This window comes from Pan troglodytes, chromosome 12 (genome assembly GCF_028858775.2).
Source record: "Pan troglodytes isolate AG18354 chromosome 12, NHGRI_mPanTro3-v2.0_pri, whole genome shotgun sequence".
NCBI lineage: Eukaryota > Metazoa > Chordata > Mammalia > Primates > Hominidae > Pan > Pan troglodytes.
The window spans coordinates 121,419,857-121,443,823 of NC_072410.2; the positions used below are offsets into that span (position 1 = coordinate 121,419,857).

Below are 23,967 nucleotides of genomic sequence, written 5' to 3' on the forward strand. Positions count from 1 at the left end.
ACAAAATAATCACATGATCTACAAAAAGAAAATCATAAAACATCATTAAATATACAAAAAATTTGGGAAAAGATCATTTCTCTCTAAATGAGTGTATAAATTAAATGCAATTTCATTTACAATAATAATGATAGTACTTTTTCATTTTGAAATAGATAAATTAATTTTAAAGTTTATATGAAGATACAAATTCCATTATTTATTTATTCCTTAATAAACTAGGGAAAAGAATGGTGATGCAGTATTGACTTGACAGATAATAGGATATACTATAAGGCCGCTATGACCAAGTCCACACAGTATTGTCAACAAGAACAGATGAATCTGTTAATAAAAGAAGACAGACAGCCCAGAACCAGACCCCAGTTCTTCTGTGACAAAGTGTTATCTAGGCCTGTGGGGAGAGGAAGGGCAGAACCAGCTGATTTTCCATCTGGATGGGAATAAAACGCACCCAGACTGTCCACTGTGCAAAATGAATGGAAACCCATGCTGTAATACCTCCCAGGAGGTCACTGTCGACTTCAAGCAAAGGAGATTCCTGAACCAAAACTGAGCCTAGAAGCCATCAACGCATAAGTAGACCTGGCCTTATAAAATATGAAAGTGCTTCATGCTGACAGTTCTGTATTGATGGGGCTGGAGAAAAACATTTGTAAGAAAAGTGAGAGATAGAGAGTTAACATCTAGAGTGGAAAGGAGCAATTAAAATCAATTAACAGTCAAATAGTAGAAAAATGGACAAAGGCTATGAACAGATCATTCGTTGAACAAATACAAATTGCCAAAAAAAAGATAAATAAAGGACAACTTTAAAATTCACTAACATTCAGGGAAAGCAACTAATGTAACAACGAAATCTCTCTCTCTCTTTTTTTTTTTTTGCCACCAAACAAGCAGAAAAAAATGAGAAAAAAACAATTAAGCCTGTTGCTAGTGTGGATGGCGAATGTGGGTAAGGGGTACACTCAGTCGTTGCTGTGAGGGTCACAGAATTTTTAGACAGTAGTACCAGCACAGCAGTGCTAAAGCTGCCTTCCAACCTGGCAGTGTCACTTCTGGTGATCCACGCTGTGGCAGAGGCTGCAACACAGAAGGGCACACCCATGGCTGTGACCCAGAGTGTGGAACAGTCCAGCCGTAAGCAGGGATGGCTTGGCACTCCACTGGGGGGATTTCCAGGACGCATCACTACTGAGTGAGAATCCAAGATACAGAACGTGTACTCAGCATAGTCTTGTTTTTATTAACAACATTCAAGAGAATATGCTTGTGCATGACTTCTTTAGGTGTAGCCGAGTGAGCATTCATATCATGGAAAGGGCACACTGTGACCACTCATATCGTGGGAAGAGCACACTATGAGCACTCAGATCATCAGAAGGACACACCATGAGCATTTGGATCAATGGAAGGACATAGCATGAGTATTTGGATCACAGAAAGGACACACCATGAGCACTCAGATCATGTGAAGGGCACTCTATAAGCATTCAGAACACAGGAGGGGCACACCATGAGCATTCAGGTCATGGAAAGGGCATGCCATGAGCATTTGGATCACAGGAAGAGCACTCTATGAGCGTTCAGATCACAGGAAGTGCATGCTGTGAGCATTTGCATCATGGGAAGGGCATGATATCAGCACTCAGATCACAGGAAGAACATACTATGAGCACTCAAAGAATGGGATGGGTATGCTATGAACATTCAGATCATGGGAAGGGCATGTGCTATGAACTTTCAGATCATGGGAAGGGCACACCATGAGCATCAGGATCATGGGAAGGGCAGACCATGAGCATCAGGATCATGGGAAGGGCATGCCATGAGTGCTGAGATCATAGCAAGGGCATGCTGATTAAAACGGGGTGCCCAGTGAATCCCTTTGAGCCCACTATGCTGTCTACACCAGCTTCTTACTATTCTAGTTTCATTTATCATGCCCCCTTTCCCCTACACACACTTCAAATATCAACATTTGGGAGTCAAGTGATTGGTTTGGGGGCAGGGGCATGAGTGGAGAACATGGGAGTGAGCAGGAGGAGAGTCTAGCAAATGAGGGAGGGAGAGGAAGAGCCACATATCGGGAGAGTCAGGCACAGTTTAAGTTTTAAATTTATGTGAAATTACACTTACATGTGGGTGCTCAAGTTTAATGTAAGAAATTCTTATTTGAATTAAAACCTATTTTGAATTAACATCAATGTAAGGACCATGTATCAAAATTTGTGGGGGGGGGGTCATAGGAAAATACATAGTCTTAACTACACTTGTCAAAAAGCATGACACAGTGAACGTAACTCAACTCGCTTTTAGCATAAGAGGGTGAGAAATGTGAAGTAGATGAAAAAGCGTAATAGGAAGGTAATAGAAAATAAAGAACAGGAAAGACTTATGGGCTCGAATAGACTAACTGCACCCAGAACTGAGCCCATAACCAAAGATCTGCCACCCCAGAGGTTATCAGGTCCAGAGTCACAAATAAGCTCTACCACTTATTCAAAACAAAAAGCCCAAATTTGATTTTAGACAAGGTAATCCTGAGCGTAGTAAAAGAATGGGCAACCCCTGACCACTGTCAGATGCTGGTGTGTTTGTAACACCCAAATAGGTGCAGCATCGGAAAAGAGCACTGTAGCACAACTCTGCTTATGAAGAGAGAGGCAACATTTCAGATAAAATATTAGCAAATTCAATCCAAGAATAAATGAAAACCTGCATCACCGTCATGCAGGCCATGTAAATATGGCACTGCGTTGGAAATCTACCAGTGTAGCTCACACAATAATAAAGTGAAGTGGAAGCCCTGTGGCCTCCTCCGCCGATGCTGGGAAGGCATTGAGTAAAGCTGGAACCCACAAGCCTCATTAAAATTCTTGGGAAATTACAAATAAGATTTTCAAATTTCTAACTGAAGTTGTCTAGCAGAAATTCCTAGTAGACACAGTATGTGAGGAAAAACATCAGAATCATGCCCTTTATCTAGGAACAGAGCCAGATGCTGCTCTCACCATGGCTTTTTTAAATGTTACTCACTAAAGCAGTATTTTATCTACATAAAATAGAGTCATAATAAAACAAAGTTGTATATCAAGCCCAGTTTTTAATATGTTTAAAATAAAATATAGAAAAATATATTTATATATATATTATTATATATACCAGATAAGAAGACCTGCTCAGTAAGATAACCATTTAGATGTCATAGAGAAGAAAAAAAATTGACTAAAATCGACCTAAATTTATGAATAATGGCACCGTAAACCAAATGAAAAGCCAAGCAATCATATAGAGTGAAGGACCAAGGCTCACTCCTTGTCCACCTTTTTCGCCTTTGAAACCTGTTTGCAGCAAAGATCTAACAAAGCTCACGTCCAAGGTTATTTGGATCTAAGTATTCCGGGCAGCTATTCTCACTTTGGCTCAAGTAAACTCTTTAAAATGTATTTTGTGCCTCAGCTTCTTGCTTTAGGTCAACAAAAGAGACACAGATACAGGTTTTAAAGCCAATAATGTAAAATTCAAGATTTTCTTCTTTACCGCATTGGAAAATAATAGGAATTATGTAAGATTAATTGTTGCTGAGAAATAATCAATTAGAAAATACAATTCGCCATCTCATTGCTGCAGAGAAATTTGGGAGTACCTATTAAAATTCCAACATGAGGAGGATTTTTTGTGACGGATCATGGCGGACAAGAGGCAGGACTAGATTTCAGCTCTCACTTGGACAAACAGAGCAGTGTGTGGAGGTTCACATCGTGAACTTTTGCTCCAGAATGACAGCAGGAATACATTAGGAAAGCCAAGAGAACCTGCAGACCCTCTGAAGGAAGCGGATGGCTCCTGCAGGACTCGGGAGACACCCCAAATACTGTGAGTGCCCAAACTGAGGAAGTGGGAGAGATCGTCCACCCTGAACATGCACCCCCACTGCGGAACCTGAAGGTCTAGATTACGGGAGAAGATTCTGACTTTACCCGGAGCTGAGTCCATTTAGAGAGCCGAGTGGAATAAAAGAGTAGAGGAAGCAGCCGGAAAAGCCCTGTGGGCTCTCTGGGTCCCCTAGGAAGCCATTTCCACCTTGCCTCACAGGGGTCCTTCAGGAGGGCTGCCAGAGGCATCTGTGAAAGGCCACAGGGAGAAGGAAACCGCCAGCTGAACTTTGTAACAATTTGAACTTGGTGGCTAGATCCAGAAGAGAGATAACAATAACTACACCTTAGCTCTCAGGAAGCCACATCCCTAGGAAACAGGGAGAGTACTAATCACGTCCAGCGAACACCCCGTGGGGCGAAAGAATCTGAACAACAGGCTTGAGCCCTAGACCTTCCCTCTGACAGAGACTACCCAAATGAAAAGGAACCAGAAAACCAACTCTGGTAATATAACAAAATAAGGCTCTTTAACACCCCCTAAAATCACACTAGCTCACTGGCAATGGATCCAAACCAAGGAGAAATCCCTGATTTACCTGAAAAAGAATTCAGAAGGTTAATTATTAAGCTAATCAGGAAGGCACCAGAGAAAGGCAAAGCCCAATGTAAGGAAATCAGAAAAATGATACAAGAAGTGAAGGGAGAAATATTCAAGGAAATAGATATCACAAATAAAAAACAATCAAAACTTCAGGAAACATTGGACACACTCAGAGAAATTCAAAATGTACTGGAAGATCTCAGCAATAGAATCAAACAAGCAAAAGAAAGAACTTCAGAGCTCAAAGACAAGGTCTTCAGATTAACCCAATCCAACAAAGACAAAGAAAAAAGAATAAGAAAATATGAAGATAGTCTCCAAGATGTCTGGGATTATGTCTAATGACCAAACCTAGGAATAATTAGCATTCTTGAGGAAGAAGAGAAATCTAAAAGTTTGGAAAGTTTATTTTGGGGAATAATCGAGGAAAACCTCCCTGGCCTTGCTGGAGACCTAGACACCAAATACAAGAGGCTCAAAGAACACCTGGAGAATTCATTGCTAAAAGATCATTGCCCAGGCACATTGTCGTCAGGTTACCTAAAGTTAAGATGAAGAAAAGAATCTTAAGAGCTGTGAAACAAAAACACCAGGTAACCTATAAAGTAAAAACCTATCAGATTAACAGCAGATTTCTCAGCAGAAACCCTACAAGCTAGAAGGGATTGGGACCCATCTTCAGCCTCCTCAGACAAAACAATTATCCACCAAAAATGTGGTATCCAGCAAAGCTAAGCTTCATAAATGAAGGAAAGATAACAATCTTTCTCAGACAAACAAATGATGAGAAAATTCACCCCTACCAAGGCAGCACTACAAGAACTGCTAAAAGGAGCTCTAAATCTTGAAACAAATCCTGGAAACACATCAAAACACAACCTCTTTAAAGCATAAATCTCACAGGACCTATACAACAAAAATACAGTGAAAAAAACCAGCAAAATCACAAAAACCCAAGGTGTACAGGCAACAAATAGCACAATGAATGGAATGATACCTCACATCTCAGTACTAACATTGAATGTAAATGGTCTAAATGCTCCACTTAAAAGATACAGAATTGCAGAATGGATAAGAATTCACCAACCATCTGCTGCCTTCAAGAGACACGTCTAACACATAAGGACTCACATAAACTTAAGGTAAAGGGGTAGAAAAAGGCATTCCATGCAAATGGACACCAAAAGCGAGCAGTGTAGCTATTCTTATATCAGACAAAATAAACTTTAAAGCAACAGTGGTTAAAAAAGACAAAGAGGGTCATTATATAATGATAAAAGGCCTTGTCCAACAGGAAAATATCACAATCGTAAATAAATATGCACCTAACACTGGAGTTCCCAAATTTATAAAACAATTACTAACAGAACTGAGAAATGAGATAGACAGCAACACAGTAATAGTGGGGGACTACAACACTCCACTGACAGCACTAGACAGGTCATCAAGACCGAAAGTCAACAAAGAAACTGTGGATTTAAACTATACCCTGGAACAAATGGACTTAACAGGTATTTACAGAACATTCTACCCAACAACAGCAGAATACACATTCTATTCAACAGCACATGGAGCTTTCTCCGAGATAGACCATATGATAGGTCTCAAAATAAGCCTTAATAAATTAAAGAAAATTGAAATTATATCAAGCACTCTCTCAGACCACAGTGAAATAAAACTGGAAATCAACTCCAAAAGGAACCTTCAAAATCATGCAAATACATGGAAATTAAATAATCTGCTCCTGAATGACACTGGGTCAAAAATGAAATCAAGATGGAAATTTAAAAATTCTTTGGGGCCAGGCACAGTGGCTCATGCCTGTAATCCCAGCGCTTTGGGAGGCTGAGGCTGGTGGATCACCTGAGACCAGGAGTTCAAGACCAGTCTGGCCAACATGGTGAAACCCAATCTCTACTAAAAATACAAAAGATTAGCTGGGCATGGTGGTGGATGCCTATAATCCCAGCTACTCGGGATCCTGAGGGAGGAGAATCACTTGAACCCGGGAGGCGGAGGTTGCAATCAGCCGAGATTGTGCCACTGCACTCCAGCCTGGGCAACAAGAGCGAAACTCCATCTCAAAAAAAAAAAAAAAATTCTTTGAACTGAACGACAATAATGACACAACCTATCGAAACCTCTAGGATACAGTAAAGGCAGTGCTAAGAGGAAAGTTCATAGCCCTAAATGCCTACATCAAAAATCTGAAAAAGCACAAACTGACAATCTAAGGTTACACCTTAAGGAATTAGAGAAACAAGAACAAACCAAACCCAAACCCAGCAGAAGAAAGGAAATAACCAAGATCAGAGCAGAACTAAATGAAATTACAACAACAACCACAAAAATACAAAAGATAAATGAAACAAAAGCCTGGTTCTTTGAAAAGATAAATAAAATTGATAGACCATTAGCAAGGTTAACCAAGAAAAGAAGAGAAAATCCAAATAAGCTCAATTAGAAGCAAAATGGGAGATATTACAACTGACACCACTGAAATACAAAAGATCATTCATGGCTACTATGAACAGCTTTATGCACATCAACTGGGAAACCTAGAGATGGATAAATTCCTGGAAAGATATAACCCTCCTAGCTTAAGTCAGGAAGAATTAGACACCCTGAACAATAACAAGCAGTAAGATTGAAATGGTAATACAAAAATTACCAACAAAAAAAGTCAAGGACCAGACAGATTCACAGAAGAATTCTGCCAGACATTCAAAGAAGAATTGTTACCAATCCTATTGACACTACTCCACAAGATAGAGAAACAGGCAACCCTTCCTAAATCATTCTGTGAGGCCAGTATCACCCTAATAGTAAAACCAGAAGAGGACATAACCAAAAAAGAAAACTACGGACCAATATCCCTGATGAACATAGATGCTAAAATCCTTAACAAAATACTAGCTAACCAAATCCAATGCATATCAAAAAGATAATCCACCATGATCAGGGATGCAGGGATGGCTTAACATACACAAGTCAATAAATGTGATACACCATGTAAACAGAATCAAAAGCAGAAATCACATGATCGTCTTGATAGATGCATAAAAAGCATTCAAAAAGATCCAGCATCCCTTTATGATTAAAACTCAGCAAAATTGGCATACAAGGGAAATAGCTCAATGTATTAAAAGCCATCTATGACAAACCCACAGCCAACATAATTCTGAATGGGGAAAAGTTGAAAGCATTCCCTCTGAGAACAGGAACAAGACAAGGATGCCTACTCTCACCACTCCTCTTCAACACAGTACTCGAAATCCTAGCCAGAGCAATCAGACAAAAGAAATAAAGGGCATCCAAATCGGCGAAGAGGAAGTCAAACTGTTGCTGTTTGCTAATGATATGATTGTTTACCTAGAAAACCCTAAAGACTCCTCCAGAAAGCTCCTAGAACTGATCAAAGAATTCAGAAAAATTTCTGGATACAAAATTAATGTACACAGTACATAATTTACTGTGTAAATTAATGTACACAGTAGCTCTTCTATACACCAACAGCAACCAAGCTGAGAATCAAATCAAGAACTCAACCCCTTCTACAATAGCTGAAAAAAATAAAATACTTAGAAATATACCTTACCAAGGAGATGAAAGACCTCTACAAGGAAAACTACAAAACACTGCTGAAAAAAACCACAGACAACACAAACAAATGGGACACAACCCATGCACATGGATGGGTAGAGTCAATATTGTGAAAACAACCATACTGCTGAAAGCAATCTACAAATTCAACACAATTCCCATCAAAATACCACCAGCATTCTTCATCAAATTAGAAAACAAAATCCTAAAATTTGTATGGAACCAAAAAAGAGCCTGCATAGCCAAAGCAAGACTAAGCAGAAAGAACAAATCTGGAGGCATCACATTACCTGATTTCAAACTATACTATAAGGCCATAGTCACCAAAACAGCATAGTACTGGTACAAAAATAAGCACGTAGACCAATGGAATAGAATAGAGAACCCAGAAATAAACCCAAATACTTACAGCCAATTGATCTTCGACAATGCAAACAAGAACATAAAGTGGGCAAAGGACACCCTATTCAACAAATGATGCTGCGATAATTGGCAAGCCATGTGTAGGAGAATGAAACTAGATCCTCATCTCTCACCTTATACAAAAACAACTCAAGATGGATCAAGGACTTAAGTCTAAGACCTGAAACCATAAAAACTCTAGAAGATAACATTGGAAAAATTCTTCTTGCTATTGGCTCAGGCAAGGATTTAATGACCAAGAACACAAAAGCAAATTCAATAAAAACAAAGATAAATAGTTAGGACTTAATTAAACTAAAGAGCTTTTGCACAGCAAAAGGAACAGTCAGTAGAGTAAACAGACAACTCACAGAGTGGGAGAAAATCTTCACAATCCACACATCTGACAAAGGATTAATATCCAGAATCTACAACAAACTCAAACAAATCAGTAAGAAAAACCAAACAATCCCATCAAAAAGTGGGCTAAGGACATGAATAGAGAATTCTCAAAAGAAGATACACACATGGCCAACAAACATATGAAAAAATGCTCATCACTAATGATCAGGGAAATGCAAATCAAAACACAACACGATAGCACCTTACTCTGGCAAGAATGGCCATAATAAAAAAAAATCAACAAATAATAGATGTCGGTGTGGATATGGTGAAAAGGGAACAACACTTCTACCCTGCTGGTGGGAATGTAAATTAGTACAACCACTGTGGAAAAACACCGTGGAGATTCCTTAAAGAACTAAAAGTAGAACTACTATTTGATCCAGCGATCCCATTCCTGGGTATCTACCCAGAGGAAAAGAAGTCATTATACGAAAAATGCATTGGCACATCCGTGTTTATAGCCGCACAATTCACAATTGCCAAACTGTGGAAGCAACCCAAATGCCCATCAATCAATGAGTGGATAAAGAAACTGTGATTTTTTATATACGATGGAATACTACTCAGCCATAAAAAGGAGTGAATTAATGGCATTTGCAGCGACCTGGTTGAGATCAGAGACTATTATTCTAAGTGAAGTAACTCAGGAATTGAAAACCAAACATTTTATGTTCTCACTCATAAGTGAGACCTCAGCTATGGGGATGTAAAGGCGTAAGAATGACACAGTGGACTTTGTGGACTCAGGGGGAAAGGGTGGGAAGGGAGTGAGAGATAAAAGGCTACAAATTGTGTTCAGTGTATACTGCTTGGGTGATGGGTGCACCGAAATCTCACAAATCACCACCAAAGAACCTACTCATGTAACCAAACACCACCTGTTCTCAATAACTTATGGAAATAAAAAATTCCAACATGAACATAATTCATAACCCACTAACTCCACTTTTTAATACGTACCTAGAGATACACATTGGTGTGCATGAGGAGGCTTGCATAGCTTTGAGGTTTTCGATACATTCATAGCTACATATTTTCTGCAGTGGATGGGGGGTTTGCAGCGCCCAGTGGAACATGATCGGGCTGCCTGCACCCCCACTTAGCCGAGACCAGAAGGAGCAAGGTCATGAAGAAAAGCCCAGTCCTAAAATAGAGGATGCTGCGAAGCTCTCACAGCTCCCTGGGCTGAGTGATCAGTAGTCAGAGACTCAAAACACTTTAATTTATAGTCTCGTGTAGTTGCTGGAAACATGTTTCCCTTAGGAAAACTGAATAAACATAGATATGATAAATTGTGTGGATCATTTTCTGTTTTGCTTTGGGATTCAAAAGTCCCAACTTGCTCCAAGCTCACTAAGAACTTCCACCCTCCCACTCCACCGTAAATACTCAGAGACCAAACTGGATGCTTTGAGTGTAAAGGACATCAAACATTTAAAAGCACTGATTTATGATGTGTCATCTACTGGGTTTATGGAGCTACTCCTAGAGTATACCGTATATTTTTCATCTCACCGGAGTGACTGTTAGCTCAATCACTCAACTACTGAAGGCTGCCCTGGGGATGGACAGGATCTGAATAATTGACGGACACTCTTAACTGCAAGCCAGGAGGTTCATGCCTGACACCAAGAGCCCTGGAAAGTGCCCTGGAGACCCACCCTGGGGCCTCTCCCACGTTCTCACCCACGGGCACGCAGGTGTCCTCCCTGCCAGATGTGGTCTTGCCTTTTATTTTTAAAATTGTTTACAAATAATTTTGTTGTTATTTTTCTCTAAGTACAAAGATAATATATGCTCAATAATGAACATTTTGAAATAAGAAAAGTGACAAGTACAATATCATCTAAAATTTTACTAAGCTGGGCAACATTTCACCATTTCCATAATATCACTGTATAACATGATTGTCTAAAGTTGCTTGTGTTTCTCATGCTCATAGCCTGTGATCAACGTTTAAAGTTTTTCAGTATTTTGGTGATATAAACAATTGTGACAAACTAATATATTCACCCACTTTTAAGGGCAGTTTGGACATTGTCCCTAGGGAAGATTCTTGTGGTGGTGTGAATGGGCTTGATTTCATTTCATACCTTATGTCACATCGTGTCCCGAATGTATTCACCAGTTTACTTTTGCACAGCCATGTATGGATGCAAATCATTTCTCAATACCCTGAACAACACTAAATTAAAATTTCATAATTTCTTTCCAGTCTGTATGTTTAAAAACAGCATCTTGCTGTTCATTTATCTTTCATTGATATCTATGTGTGTGTGTGTGTGTGTTTACCTACACACACGTATTTGGGTTTTCTTGTAATTTTCTTGTTCACATCGGGTGTTTATTCCATTGGGTGTTTATTTTTTTCTCATTGCTTTATAAGAGCTCTTTATAGAATGAAGATAACAATTCCTTGTGATTCCATATTTTCAAGTCGTCCCCTGAGGGTCTGCCTCTTGTCCGTGCCCTGGGTTTGTGTCCAGGGACCTTAGCGCAGAGCCCTGAGGTCTGGAGTCAGCTCCTCAGCTCCTGGGAACAAGCCCTGCAGGCTCCCCGCCTGAGATGGTCCAGCCCCTCCCCGCCTGCTGCCCACAGCGCCTGCCCCAGCCTCTCTGCCTTCAGGGTCCCACAAGCATGTGCTCTGTGTGGAAGGGAAGTGCTGTCAACCCCAGTCCTGCCCCACGAAAGACAGGCTGGCCCAGAAGAGCCAGAAGAGAAAGTTGAAATAGGGCAGAGAGACGGTACCTGGGGTGACCGGGCTCACTCTAACTGAGCCCTAAAAAGAAAGGAGGACACTGGAGAGTGACATGGCTGATGAGAGCACCCACCTTTCCCTTGAGATCCAGTAGGGAGCCCCGAAGGAGCCAGTGCCCGGACCCCCCGGAACCTCTGCGGGGGTCTCCATGGGCATCACAGTATCCTGCTCCTCGCCACGGCGCCCCCGTCCTTGTCCAATACACTCCTGAGTTACACAGGGTCCGCATGTCAGCAGAAGGATCCTGGAGCAGCTGTGTGCATGTGAGGTGTGTGCAGGTGTGTGTGTGGGTCTGTGTGTCATCAGCATGTATAGGTGCATGTGCCTGTGTGCACGTGTGTGTATGGGTGTGGGTGGGTGTGCATGTGTGTGCACAAGGGTGTACACACAGGTGTATAGGTGGTCATGGTCACCTGTGCCTGTGGGTGTGTGCATGCCTGTGGGTATATTTATGCCCGGTGGGGCAGGGGGCCCTGGGGCCCAACTCACTTTTGCTTTTCACTCCCACTCGGGTTCTTCTGAGAAGACTTTTCTTAGGACAAAAGGCCAATTCCTCCCCTGAGGCAGGTGGAAGTCCAGTTTCCCCAGGGCCAGCTTACCCAGGAGGCACCGTAGTCACAGTGCCTAGGGTCACAGGAGTAAGTGTGCTCACAAAATCTTTAATTTATTTTAAAATCAGAAGAAAATAATAAACATTTAGGCCAAAGAACGTTTTAACCTACATTAATATATTTATCTTTATACGAACGCAGCCATCCATATAACTTTGAGTATTGTGGGTGGAGGAAGGAGCCTCTGGGGGCAGGTGTGTGGGGCTCACCACAACCATCACGTGACCCTGGATATCAGCGGAACATGCCCAGGATGATGCCCTGGCCAGAGGCCCCTGACCTCCTGAAGGGCTGGGCTTTTCCTGGGGTCCTTGTCTGGCGTCAGTGCTACCCATGTCCTTCCCACCCAGATGGTGGCCCCCAACTGTCCCGCCTGTCTGGACAAACATAAATTACCCCAATAGCAGCTGCAGACTTGCAAGAACGATCCCTCCTTCTTCCAAGGCTGCTTTTCACCAGCTCTTGCCCAAACCAGCGAAACTCCAGGAGATCCCCAAAGGTGGAGCCCCCACGCACAGTGGTTCTCTCAGTGCAGCTCCAGGGGAGCCCAACCTCCACACAGAGTAGTTCTCTCAGTGCAGCTCCCTACCCAACGTGCTCCCTCCTTGCTGAGCTTCCCTAATCACCCCACATCCCTCTCAGACGTCTACGCTTCCAGCAACACAGCAATAACAATACACGTTCATTGAATTCCTTCTCTGAGCCTGGTTTTGCAAATTCGATCTCATTTCATTCTAATTGCTACATTATTAGGTGGGAAATATACTCTTTTTATGGACAACAAACCTATATACATGCAGCTAATAAGTTACAAGGCAAACCTGGGAAATATACTCTTTTTACAGACAACAAACCTATATACACGCAGATAATAAGTTACAAGGCAGGCCTGGAACCCAAGACCTGATAGATAATAGGTGCCCATCTCCACTGATTCTCCAGGCTGCATAACTCAGTCATTTTTTTGCACAGATTCTGCTGGGGAGCCACTTAGCTGGGAACGAGGGCCTCTGCTTGGCAGACTGTTCATTGCTGAAGATACAGGTACTTCTGCAAGATCTAACAGCTCTAATGTTAACAGATGAGAACTTTGGGGTCCTGAGTGGTGAAGAATAACACTAGGGCCAGGCACAGTGGCTCATACCTGTAATCCCAGCACTTTGGGATGCCAAGGTGGGCAGATCACTTGAGGTCAGGAGTTTGAGACCAGCCTGGCCAACACGATGAAACCCCATCTCTATTAAAAATAGAAAAATTAGCCAGGCATGGTGGCGCATGCCTGTAGTCCCAGCTACTCAGGATGCTGAGGCAGGAGAATCGCTTATATCCGGGAGGCGGAGGTTGCAGTGAGCTGAGATTGCGCCACTACACTCCAGCCTGGGCAAGACTCCAGCTCAAAAAAAAAAAAAGAAAGAAAGAATCCCAGGTTAGAGGTACATGCAGCAGGGGACACATGCAGGGGGCCGCCCTGGTGAGGGGGCTCTGCAGAGAAGAGCAAGGGGCCCCCTGTCTCCCAGGGTCTGAGCCCCAGCATGTGAGAGAGAGAGACCTCCTCCCAGGGACAGAGGCTGGACCTGGCTGAAATTCAGTTTCTATGATTGACACAGTCTTTATGGTGCTCCTTTTAACCTTTCCCCCAATATTATTCCTTTTGGGATATTTTGTTTAGATGTCTTGATTTTGCCCACTGGGACCTCCTCTGCAGATGCCCAGAATTTTGTAACTGCTGGTTTATGTAACTGTCCTGCCCACCTTCCAGGGACCAGCCTGTCTTCCTTTTCAGCCTGCCTAGCCCACAGCACAGCATGGCACAGAATAACTGCCAGTGAAGTTTTATTGAATGAATGTTAGAGAGGACATGAGATCGAAACCATCTGTACTCTTAAGTAGAAAATGTCCCTTGTTGGCTGAGCACGGTGGCTCACACCTGTAATCCCAGCACTTTGAGAGGCCAAGGCAGGCGGATCCCAAGGTCAGGAGTTCGAGACCAGCCTGGCCAACATGGTGAAACCCTGTCTCTACTAAAAATACAAAAATTAGCCAGGTGTGGTGGCACCTGCCTGTAGTCCCAGCTACTAGGGAGGCTGAGGCAGAAGTATTGCTTGAACCCGGGAGGCGGAGGTTGCAGTGGGCCGAGATTGCACCACTGCACTCCAGCCTGGGCGACTGGGTGAGACCCTGTCTTAAAAAAAAAAAAAGAAAATGTCCCTTGTTAACTTCAAGGCTGGTTTCCAGAGAGAAGTAAAATTAAAAATCTACCTATATTGTCTCTTTCTTTTCTGGTAAGAGTGAACATTTGTGCAATATTAATGGAGAGTAATTCTGCAATATTTATCAAAATTCCACAGGCACCTCCACCGTGACTTAGCAATCTTACCCCTGGATCTATCAGGTGTGCACATGGGCACAAAGATTGAGGGCCAAGTGTGCTCTTTCCTTCATTATTTGTGACAGCATAAAAACAGCAATGAAGCAGAAGGCAACTCATGCTCATTAATAGGGAAAGTGGTTAGATAGATTATAATGCACACACAAATGGAATACTAAGTTGTAAACAATTACATTTCTGTTCACTTAATGTTAAGCAGACATGTATAAGAACTATTGCTAAGTGGTCCTTACCAGGCACTGAGCATGCACATGATGTGACACAGAGGATGAGAAAAAGTGCAGGTACACATGGGATAATAGGCTCTATTTACACACGTGCCCACAAACTAATATGCTATAAACACACGTGCCCACACAGTATCTTATATGCCATATACACACATGTCCACACACTATCTTATATGCCATATACACACATGTCCACAAACTGTCTTATATGCCATATACACATGTGCCCACAAACTGTCTTATATGCTATAAACACATGTGCCCACACAGCATGTTATATGCCATATACACACATGTCCACACACTATCTTATATGCCATATACACACATGTCCACAAACTGTCTTATATGCCATATACACATGTGCCCACAAACTGTCTTATATGCTATATACACACATGCCCGCATATTATCTTATATACTATATACACATGTGTCCACACACTGTCTTATATGCTATATACACACGTGCCCACACACTATCTTATATCCTATATACACATGTGCCCACACAGTATCTTATATGCCATATACATATGTGCCCACACACTATATTATATCCTATATACACACGTGCCCACACACTATCTTATATGCCATATACACACGTGCCCACACACTATCTTATATGCCATATACACACGTGCCCACCTGAGATCATATATGCTAATACATATGCCCACACATAATCCTATATGCTATATACACGACTACACAATATCATACATGCTATATACACATGTGCCCACCTGCGATGTGCCAATACATGTGCCCACACATAATCCTATATGCTATATACTTGTGACCACACAGTATCATACATGCTATGTACACATCTGCCCACACACTATCATACATGCTATATATGTGTGCCCACAGTATCATACATGCTATGTACACATCTGCCCACACACTATCATACATGCTATATATATGTGTACCCACAGTATCATACATGCTATGTACACATCTGCCCACACACGATCATACATGCTATATATATGTGTACCCACAGTATCATACATGCTATATATATGTGTACCCACACTATCATACATGCTATATATATGTGTACCCAGGGAATTTCCAGTGAGATGCACCAGATATTCACAACTGCTACCCCTGGGAATAGGACAAAGAAACAGACTTTCACATTTTGTTTTATACCATTCTGTTTGACGTTTTAAATAGCACTTAGTTTCATAACAAACATAGAAACGTTTTCTAAAACTTACTTGTATGGGAAAACATGGGTTTTGGTTCTCACAAGTCATCTGGCAGTCAGCCCCTCCCCCGAAGGCAGCTTTGCTGGTGCTCTGTGGTGTGAACGCGATGTCGTGGTCAATGTATTGTCCCCATGCCATCAGGAGGTCAGAATAGCGGTCATCATCTGTGACAACCTCATTTGAAACTTGAATGACATGTCTTGTCACCTCCCGGACCTGGGTAGGAAGAGACCATTGGTCAGGACATAGGAGGACCCCGTGGTAGCAGAAAGATGACCCTTTGGGATCATGCACTTCCTGGTGTGGTTCTTGTTCACAGAGCTCCAGGTGCCCCTAGGAGATCTGTGCCCTGGAGTTAGGGCAGAAGGAGCATAAGCTTTGAAGACAGATGCCCCTGGACTTGAATCCCTGCCTTGATTTGTGGTGGCTGGAGGGCCTGGCATTAACTTCCCTCAGCCCTCACTTCCTCATCTGTAAGTTAATATGGAAAGGTTGAGCTTTCAGTGTTGTTGTGGGGATTAAGTGAAGAGTCATTGACAAAACAGCCAGGCTTTAGGACAGTTGAGTTCATGACTCAGAGGGCAGAGCCTCCAGCCACAAGCGAGTACTCCTTGGCCTTGAAGCCTAAGGGAGTTGCTTGGCTGGATTTCCACGTGGGTTGGGAGGAGTGACTCCCCTTCCTTTCCATTCTCCACGCAGACATCTGTTGCTGTTATGTTTAACACCGTTCCGCCAGGGCATCTGGAGAGCAGACGACAAGCTTCCCTGTCTCACAGGCTAGGTCCAGATGGAGAGGAATTTTGTCCTGGATGGATCTTACCCTGAGCCTGCCCTACCTGATGTGGATGATTTATGTGGTGAGATTTGGATTGGATTTTGGGCCTAGAGTTGGTGCCGTCATGGGATGGGGTTTGGGGGAACCTTGGAATGGGGTGAGCATGTTAGGCATGTGGACTGGGTATGAATCTTTGAGGGTCAGTGGGTCATCTGTGGAGGCAGAAAAAAAATGCCTCTCACACAACATCCATTCGCTAATCCTTGGAGCCTGCCGATGCGATTACATTAAGGGCCTTGAGATGGGAAGGTTGTCCTGGGTCTCCACGAGTGTCCAATCCAGTCACATGGATCCTTAAAGTTGGAGGCCCTCTCCTGACGGGAGGTGGAGATGTGACTCCAAACAAAGGCACAGAGACAGACAACATTGCCGGCTTCGAAGGAGGAGCCATGAGCCAGGGGATGCAGCCACCTCCAGAAGCTGGAATTGCCAGGAAAGGGATCTCCCCTGGAGCTCCCAGAAAGAACCAGCTCTGCAACACCTTGATTTGAGCCAAGTGAGACATCAGACACTGATTGTGAAACTGGAAGATCACATTTATGTTGTTTTCAGCCACTAAATTTGGAGCAATTTGTCACAGCTGGGTAGAAAACCAACACAATTTCATTTAAAGACACTGGAACTCTGATTTTTCTCAATAGTGAAATAATTCTGAGCAAATACGGGTTTAGAGAATCACAATCTCATAATACTGAGAGTTTAAAAAGCCTCGGGGGGGTTGAACTGGTCCACTGTTGAGCATAAGGTGGGTAAGACAGTGTTATCCCATTTTAGGGATTGTCCAACTGAGGCCAAGAAGGCAAGCGACTTGCAGGAAGCCAGTGGGAGCAGAGCGTGAGCCCAATTGCCTTGTCCCTGCTGCTGGGAGCACCGAGCCGTCTTCAGTGACACAGCCTCCAGCTCTACCCAGGGCTTCTCACGGCTTCTGGGAACACCGGGTCCTCTTACTAAAAGCCCGCCTAGGAAAATTGCCTAGGTAAAGTTGTTGGCTTTCGTAGGGGAACTCTGTGCTGGTGTATCTGTCCACAGCTGGTCTGAGTCAGACCTGAGTCCTACCACCTGCGCTCTTTGGGCTAAACAGAACATCCACTGATGTATTTCTAGATAATTTCATCACTGAACATGGCACAAGAGCAAACAGGCTGGCTTATTCATTGAAATGAGTAGTTAAATTACAAGCAAAATGACTCATTTTTTGACCAAATAGACCAGTAGATTCTACTAGGCTATGAGTGTTCAGCAAATAAATTCACCTCTGGGAGTAAAGCAGTCATCTTTACATCAACAAGTGGATTGCTGAACTCATAATCATCTTGGGATGTACCTAGCCCACATGATGGATAAAGGAATTGATCTGAAAACACTGAAGTGATTTTCAGGAACAGAAACGTTAGGGTTGAGAAAACTTAATTTAAATCTGCAGGGTTCCACTCACTAAGAGATTTCAATCTCCCTAAGCCTTGGCTCCTAAGCCATAGGGCAGAAACAGTGATTGCTACATCAAAGGGAGGCTGGGAGGATCTGAGGGAATTGCACGCAGCACCCAGCATGAGCAAGAACCCAGTAAAAGCCTATTTCCCTCCCTCAGCATCACAGGACCCAATCTTAGTCCAGGATAGTAGCGTTCTGAGTACCCACCGGGGGTAGTGGGAACCCGTTGTACAAGAAGCCGGGGTTCCAGCCTCGGGGCTGACTGAAGCCGTCCTCATAGACTGGAGGGAGCCATCGTGCCAGGGCCGTGTTGGAGGCGCCCCATCTGGGGTGGTCTCTGTGGAGGCAAATGCAAGGATGTGTTTGAGATGGGGGAGAAGAACACAGAAGCAGTGAGTTCCAGATATAAGGCACCATTCTCAGGAAGAATAAGTGGGGTCTCTCCAGAGGCCCAAGGGGCACAGCTCCCCAGAAGACCCGAAAGGCCTCCTGGAGGCCCAGGTCATGACTGGCTTCAAGGGAGCTCATTCCAGAGGCTTGGTTCCCACAGGCACCCTCTCCCGAGCTCAGCACATGCTGTCTGGAGGTGGCTGCCTGCAGGGTTCCTTCCCACTCCCCTGTTTTCCGAAGGAGGGGCTCCCACCCTTCTAGAATGTACCAGGGGCAGTTCTCTGGAGGACAGAAACTTCTGGTACTCCAAACAAAGAGATCATTTGAAATCCTGTGGCATAAAACATCCTTTAATCAAAGCACCATGAAGCCACCAGGGTGTCGCGCCTGTTCCTGCCCGTGTGATTGTCCAGGCGAACTCGTGGGAACTGAGGAAGTTGCTGGTTTTCTGATTTCAGAAGTGAGCTGGTTGTCAAAGGAACCATTAATAAATGAATTTGAATTAAAATAAAGTAAGTTAAAAATAAAGTTAAGTCTCTCCTGAGAGAGAGAGAGAGTCAGTTGTATTTGGCTGTTTGATTTGGCGATGACAATGGCTTCAGCCGATAGGCTAGATGGTGAAGTTTCCCGTAAGTAGGCTGGTCTGCAGTTTTGTTCTATTGGTCAAAATATATTCTGACAAAAATGTATTTGAAGTGCATGATAAGGTAAAGGTGTGTTGAATATTTTGATTTCACACTTAGTTCCGAGTGTACTGTGTTAAGCAAGGTGCCCCTAAGTTGAAGGGGTGTAGGCACAATTAACAGTCACTTGATATGTCTCAGAGCATCTTCTGGAAACTGAGGAAATAAAAGACTAAAGATTGGTAACTAATCCTTTGTGCAAATGAGGTATTTTCCAATATTTTGTTTAGAAATTTGGAGGACTATGTTATTGAATTGATTGCTGATACATGAATAAAAATCATTTTAATGACAGCTCATTATATGTTCATTTTCTTCTATATCTCAGAAGGAGTTTTGAGGGCCAGATGGCATTCCTATGGCAAAACTGTTCCCAGTGACATAGTCACAGGAGCAGGTTTCTAGGCACCTTCCATCTGCAAAGGTAAAAATAATCACAGGGTTGCTGCTGAACTGTCTCATCTATAGTATGTAGGGCAACCGTATAATTCCTAAAGTGGAATACTTTTGAGGAGACAGGAGCACTATTAGTTATTAATAATTTCCTGGGATAGAAGGCATAAATAGGAAGGATCTCGGGTAACCAGGGTGCATGGCCCCTTGGCCCACAGGTGATGTTCAGCCAGCTGATGAAGGAACTAACTGAAACTCCACCCATCTCATCAATAAACTAATTCCAATAAATATTTATCTCTATGTATAATAATTACCAACATCTGTCATAGATCCTTGCTTATTAAATCGTGTTCTAATAATGTGTAAAAAATAACTCAATCTTGAAGAAAACAATGAACACTGAGGCCCTTGTGCTCACTGAACATTTTCTAAACATGAAATTTAAATTTATAAAATACATAAAAAGTAACATGCAAAATAAAATACATATTCAAATATATAAATGCATGGTGAGACTATATGAATGTGAAGAATATATAAATGAATGTATCAAATATATAACATGAGCATAAATATCTGTAGTGGATAGGTAAAGAAATATGTAAAACTTATTAAAAATAAAGGATTTTTCAAGTATAAAATATTCTACATTTGGAAGAAAATGGCTCAATTTATAAGGCATAAATTATTCTGCATTTGGAAGGAAATATGAGAGAATTAGAATATAAAAGTCAATTCAAAGAGAAAAAAATAGAATTTTTTTGTGGAAAAAAGTAGGTTCCTTTTGTTAAAAATAAATACAGATTGTTTTGGGTCTAACATTGTCATGATATCCGGGTTCCATTGGTATCTGTCAGTCACGCCCGTGTGGGAACAACCAGCACTGAGGTTCTGTGTGTGGCAGCTGCAGAGTCGTGCAACACAACCAGGGCTGAGTCTGCAGAGTCTGAAGCTGCATCATAGACAACTGGTATTGGGAGGCTTTGCAAGGCACATGACAAAAGAGTCAGGCGTGACTAGGATGCAGGCTTTGAAAATCCTCCCATGTATCTGATATGTACGCACTTAAAAAATACAAGGAGTGAAGTCTACAAGAATCGTGACAAGATAAATAACTTTTAAAAACATTTGGAGTGTTTGGGAATATAAATATTTAAAAATTAGTGGTTTTGTCATAAATTACCATCGCCTTTATGGTTATAACATACGTTAGTCATTCGTATTAAATGTGACCGATTTAGATGTTCTGCACAGGAATGAAAGGACTAAGGTTCTACTAAGAACTGTTTGTAACCTGGGCAACATTTGTGAAGGAAAGATCCGTTTTGTCCTTGAGGTAGACTGAAGAGCTGAGACTTTTCCAGTTTAAAAGTCTCTAAGGCCACCACGCAGCTCTGTACATTAGAGGAGAGGAGCTTTTATTCTTACTGTTGTGCACCTGCTGCTACCTCATCCAGGACACATTGGATGATGAGTGGTCAGCAGCGGCAGGAGGCTTGGGGACATGGTTACTTTTCTATGTCTGCAGGGACCTTAAGGGGAGAATAATTCTGTTATTAATACTTCATTAATCTCCAGCACACCAAAGTGGCTCAATTTGCAACAATGTATGGGAGAGTAATGCATATAATCAGCTGCAATACATCAGCAACTGAAGATTGGAAAGATTGCTTTAATAAAGTGTTCAGATTCGTTATGGTTGGTTTGTCTTTATTGAAATTCCATAAAGTATGGCTCATAGGGAGGTGCTAGATCACTCAATTAAAAATAATGTTAATTTAACTGCTTAAGCAGTGATTTTTTTTGCTGATTGACTTTTATATTTCAGCAGTTCACTAGGACATTACAATGGCTCAAGAGCACTCACGGATGTTTGCTGTGGACCCTCCACAAATGTGTCACCTGACCTTCACGGTCAGCAGGTCAGCAGGACTGAGAAGGGTCCCTCTGCGACTTTGATCAGCTCCTGTTGGAAAGATCCTTTCCCAGTGGAAATCTATTGCACCACACTGTTCCTTTCTTAGATCTGAATTAATGGCAGCATTGGAAAAAGGCTCATAAAGCTGACAAAATGAACAAAGAGAAACATTTCTAGAGGAGAGTTTTATGAGGGAGACTGAGGTCTGTGCTCCTGCCGAGGCTCCGAGTCACTCTGATTTCCCTGGGACCCTAGTTCCCCTCTCCCAGGCACCTGGCACTGGAGACTTTGTGATTTCTGAATTCCAAAAAGAAGAAATTCTAAACTTCCATCTTGAAGAGCGCTTGAGCATAAAGCTGTGGACTGAGGCAGCAAGACATAGGTCAATATGTTTGCCAGGTGTGGCCATCCAGTAACAGCACATGGACATGCTGAGTGCCAGAGATGTGTGCCGCCCATGAAAAGAAGCAAACAGCAATGCAGTGTGAAGTGCTGGGAGAGAAACTGTGGACGAAGTCAGCTTTCCACTCCTGTAACGGCACCTCTTTCTCAGCGGGGCAGCAGCGGGACACGGGATGAGGGGGTTTGCTTCCCTGTATGGGAGGTGCTCACCCAGGAGCAACCAACACCCTGCAGTCCTGCTGGGCCAGGTGTGCGAGGATTCATTTTGTCCCCAAAAATGCCTGACACCCTGTCAGGTGGCCAGAAGTATGAGGAAACTCAGCGGTGATTTTTCCCGTCTCCTGCTGGAGCTACTTGATTGAAGGCAATTAAGACCAGTCAGTTTGTGAGCTGGGATTATCACCAGCATGATCCCTGAGGGACATTTGAACCCTCAGAGGAAAACCCTTCAAAAGATGCAAATGCTTTCTATAATCAGCATGAGCTCAGCTTTTTCCAAAAACTTTGAAAATCTTGTTTATTCTGGCATCGTTTATACCCATCATATGTTCTGCGATTTCATAAGACACCAAGGTCAATTCCACCTCTTTTTTTCTTAAAGACTAATACATTTATTTGACGTCAAAGGTATTTTCTGTTTTTTTATCACTTCAAGTGTCAATATTGCTAAATGATATCTTAGTGCTATTGGTGGATTTACAAGTACAACTTAAACTCTTAATAGACACACATTTGTTCTTTAGCAAACTGTTTTGAGCAATTGAACTTTCAATCTACAGGCACTTCTAAAAAGGAGACGATTGTGTCAAGGAGCTTCATTCCAGCAAAACTCCATCAGGTCTCTCCCTGCTGGATAATTTCATGAATTAGGTCAAAATGCAAATGAAAAACAAAGTGAGAGGGAAAAAAGGTGACTATGAATGTGAATTCAAGGCAAATACATAGAAAAAAGAAAATAGCTGTCAGACATCAGATATGAGGTTTTTTAACACAAAATATCTGGATGGGAGATGAAACATTGAATTTATATTTTTGATGATTTTTAGGCAAATGACTATAGAGAATGATATAGCAAGTTACATATAGCAAATTCTATGTTAAACCCAGGTAGATCTTAAGGTTTCTTCCAATAACTTAAATACCTATATGGAATTTTCCTTTCAGACCTGATCGTCTCCCCCAGAATTGTTCATGGGCTTTAAGGCTGCATTGGACAGAACATGAATTCCATGAAAGAGGCTTGGTGCAGAATGGCCTCTGTGGAGGAAGTTGGCTTTTTGATCCCTGGTGGGATCGCTTCCTGCAGCTCACAATGTCCACGCCACGTTCGTTCTCTGTGCATCCGGGAGGGAAGCACATTTGGCAAGCTGGGCGTCAGGGGAACCCAGTCCCGGCTTGAGTCTGTCCCGCCTGGATGGAAATTTCACCTGTGGCCTGGCTCCATCCATCATCGAGGGTGTGAGCTACCTCGAGGGCCAGGTCCTTTAGAGCTCACCACTCGCTTGATGTTCCTGCACCATGAACAAACGTGCTCTGATTCTGCGATGCCGTGATATTCCCACGTCAATCAATCTCCAGCCATTTACCTGCAGGAGCCTCCGACCACTGCTCTCGTGGAAAAACACACTGGGCTGTTTATGACATTCTGTGGTCAATGCCATGGCCAGGAGCCAAGAGGTCCGATGCCGAGGAGTGGCTGAGAGGTGACAGTCGCCGTAACTCTTACGATGGCCGGCTGTGGACAGCGTGCAAGGAGCCTGACAAGTGCTGCCTTTCAACCAGAAACAACCCTGCGAGGTGGGTGTT

General features: G+C 42.7%; 1 protein-coding gene across 8 annotated transcripts in view; it reads right to left on the reverse strand.

Moving 5' to 3' along the window:
• Window positions 1–23,967, reverse strand: part of TPO (thyroid peroxidase) — a 128,798-nt gene that overhangs the window by 71,849 nt on the left and 32,982 nt on the right. For all 8 annotated transcript variants that reach the window (XM_054677661.1, XM_054677660.1, XM_054677659.1 and 5 more), the window contains exons 6-7: window positions 18,580–18,709; window positions 16,116–16,322 (exon numbers count right to left, since the gene is read on the reverse strand). In XM_054677661.1, the coding sequence (XP_054533636.1) occupies window positions 16,116–16,322; window positions 18,580–18,709 (337 nt within the window). The remainder of the gene's footprint in view (window positions 1–16,115; window positions 16,323–18,579; window positions 18,710–23,967) is intronic.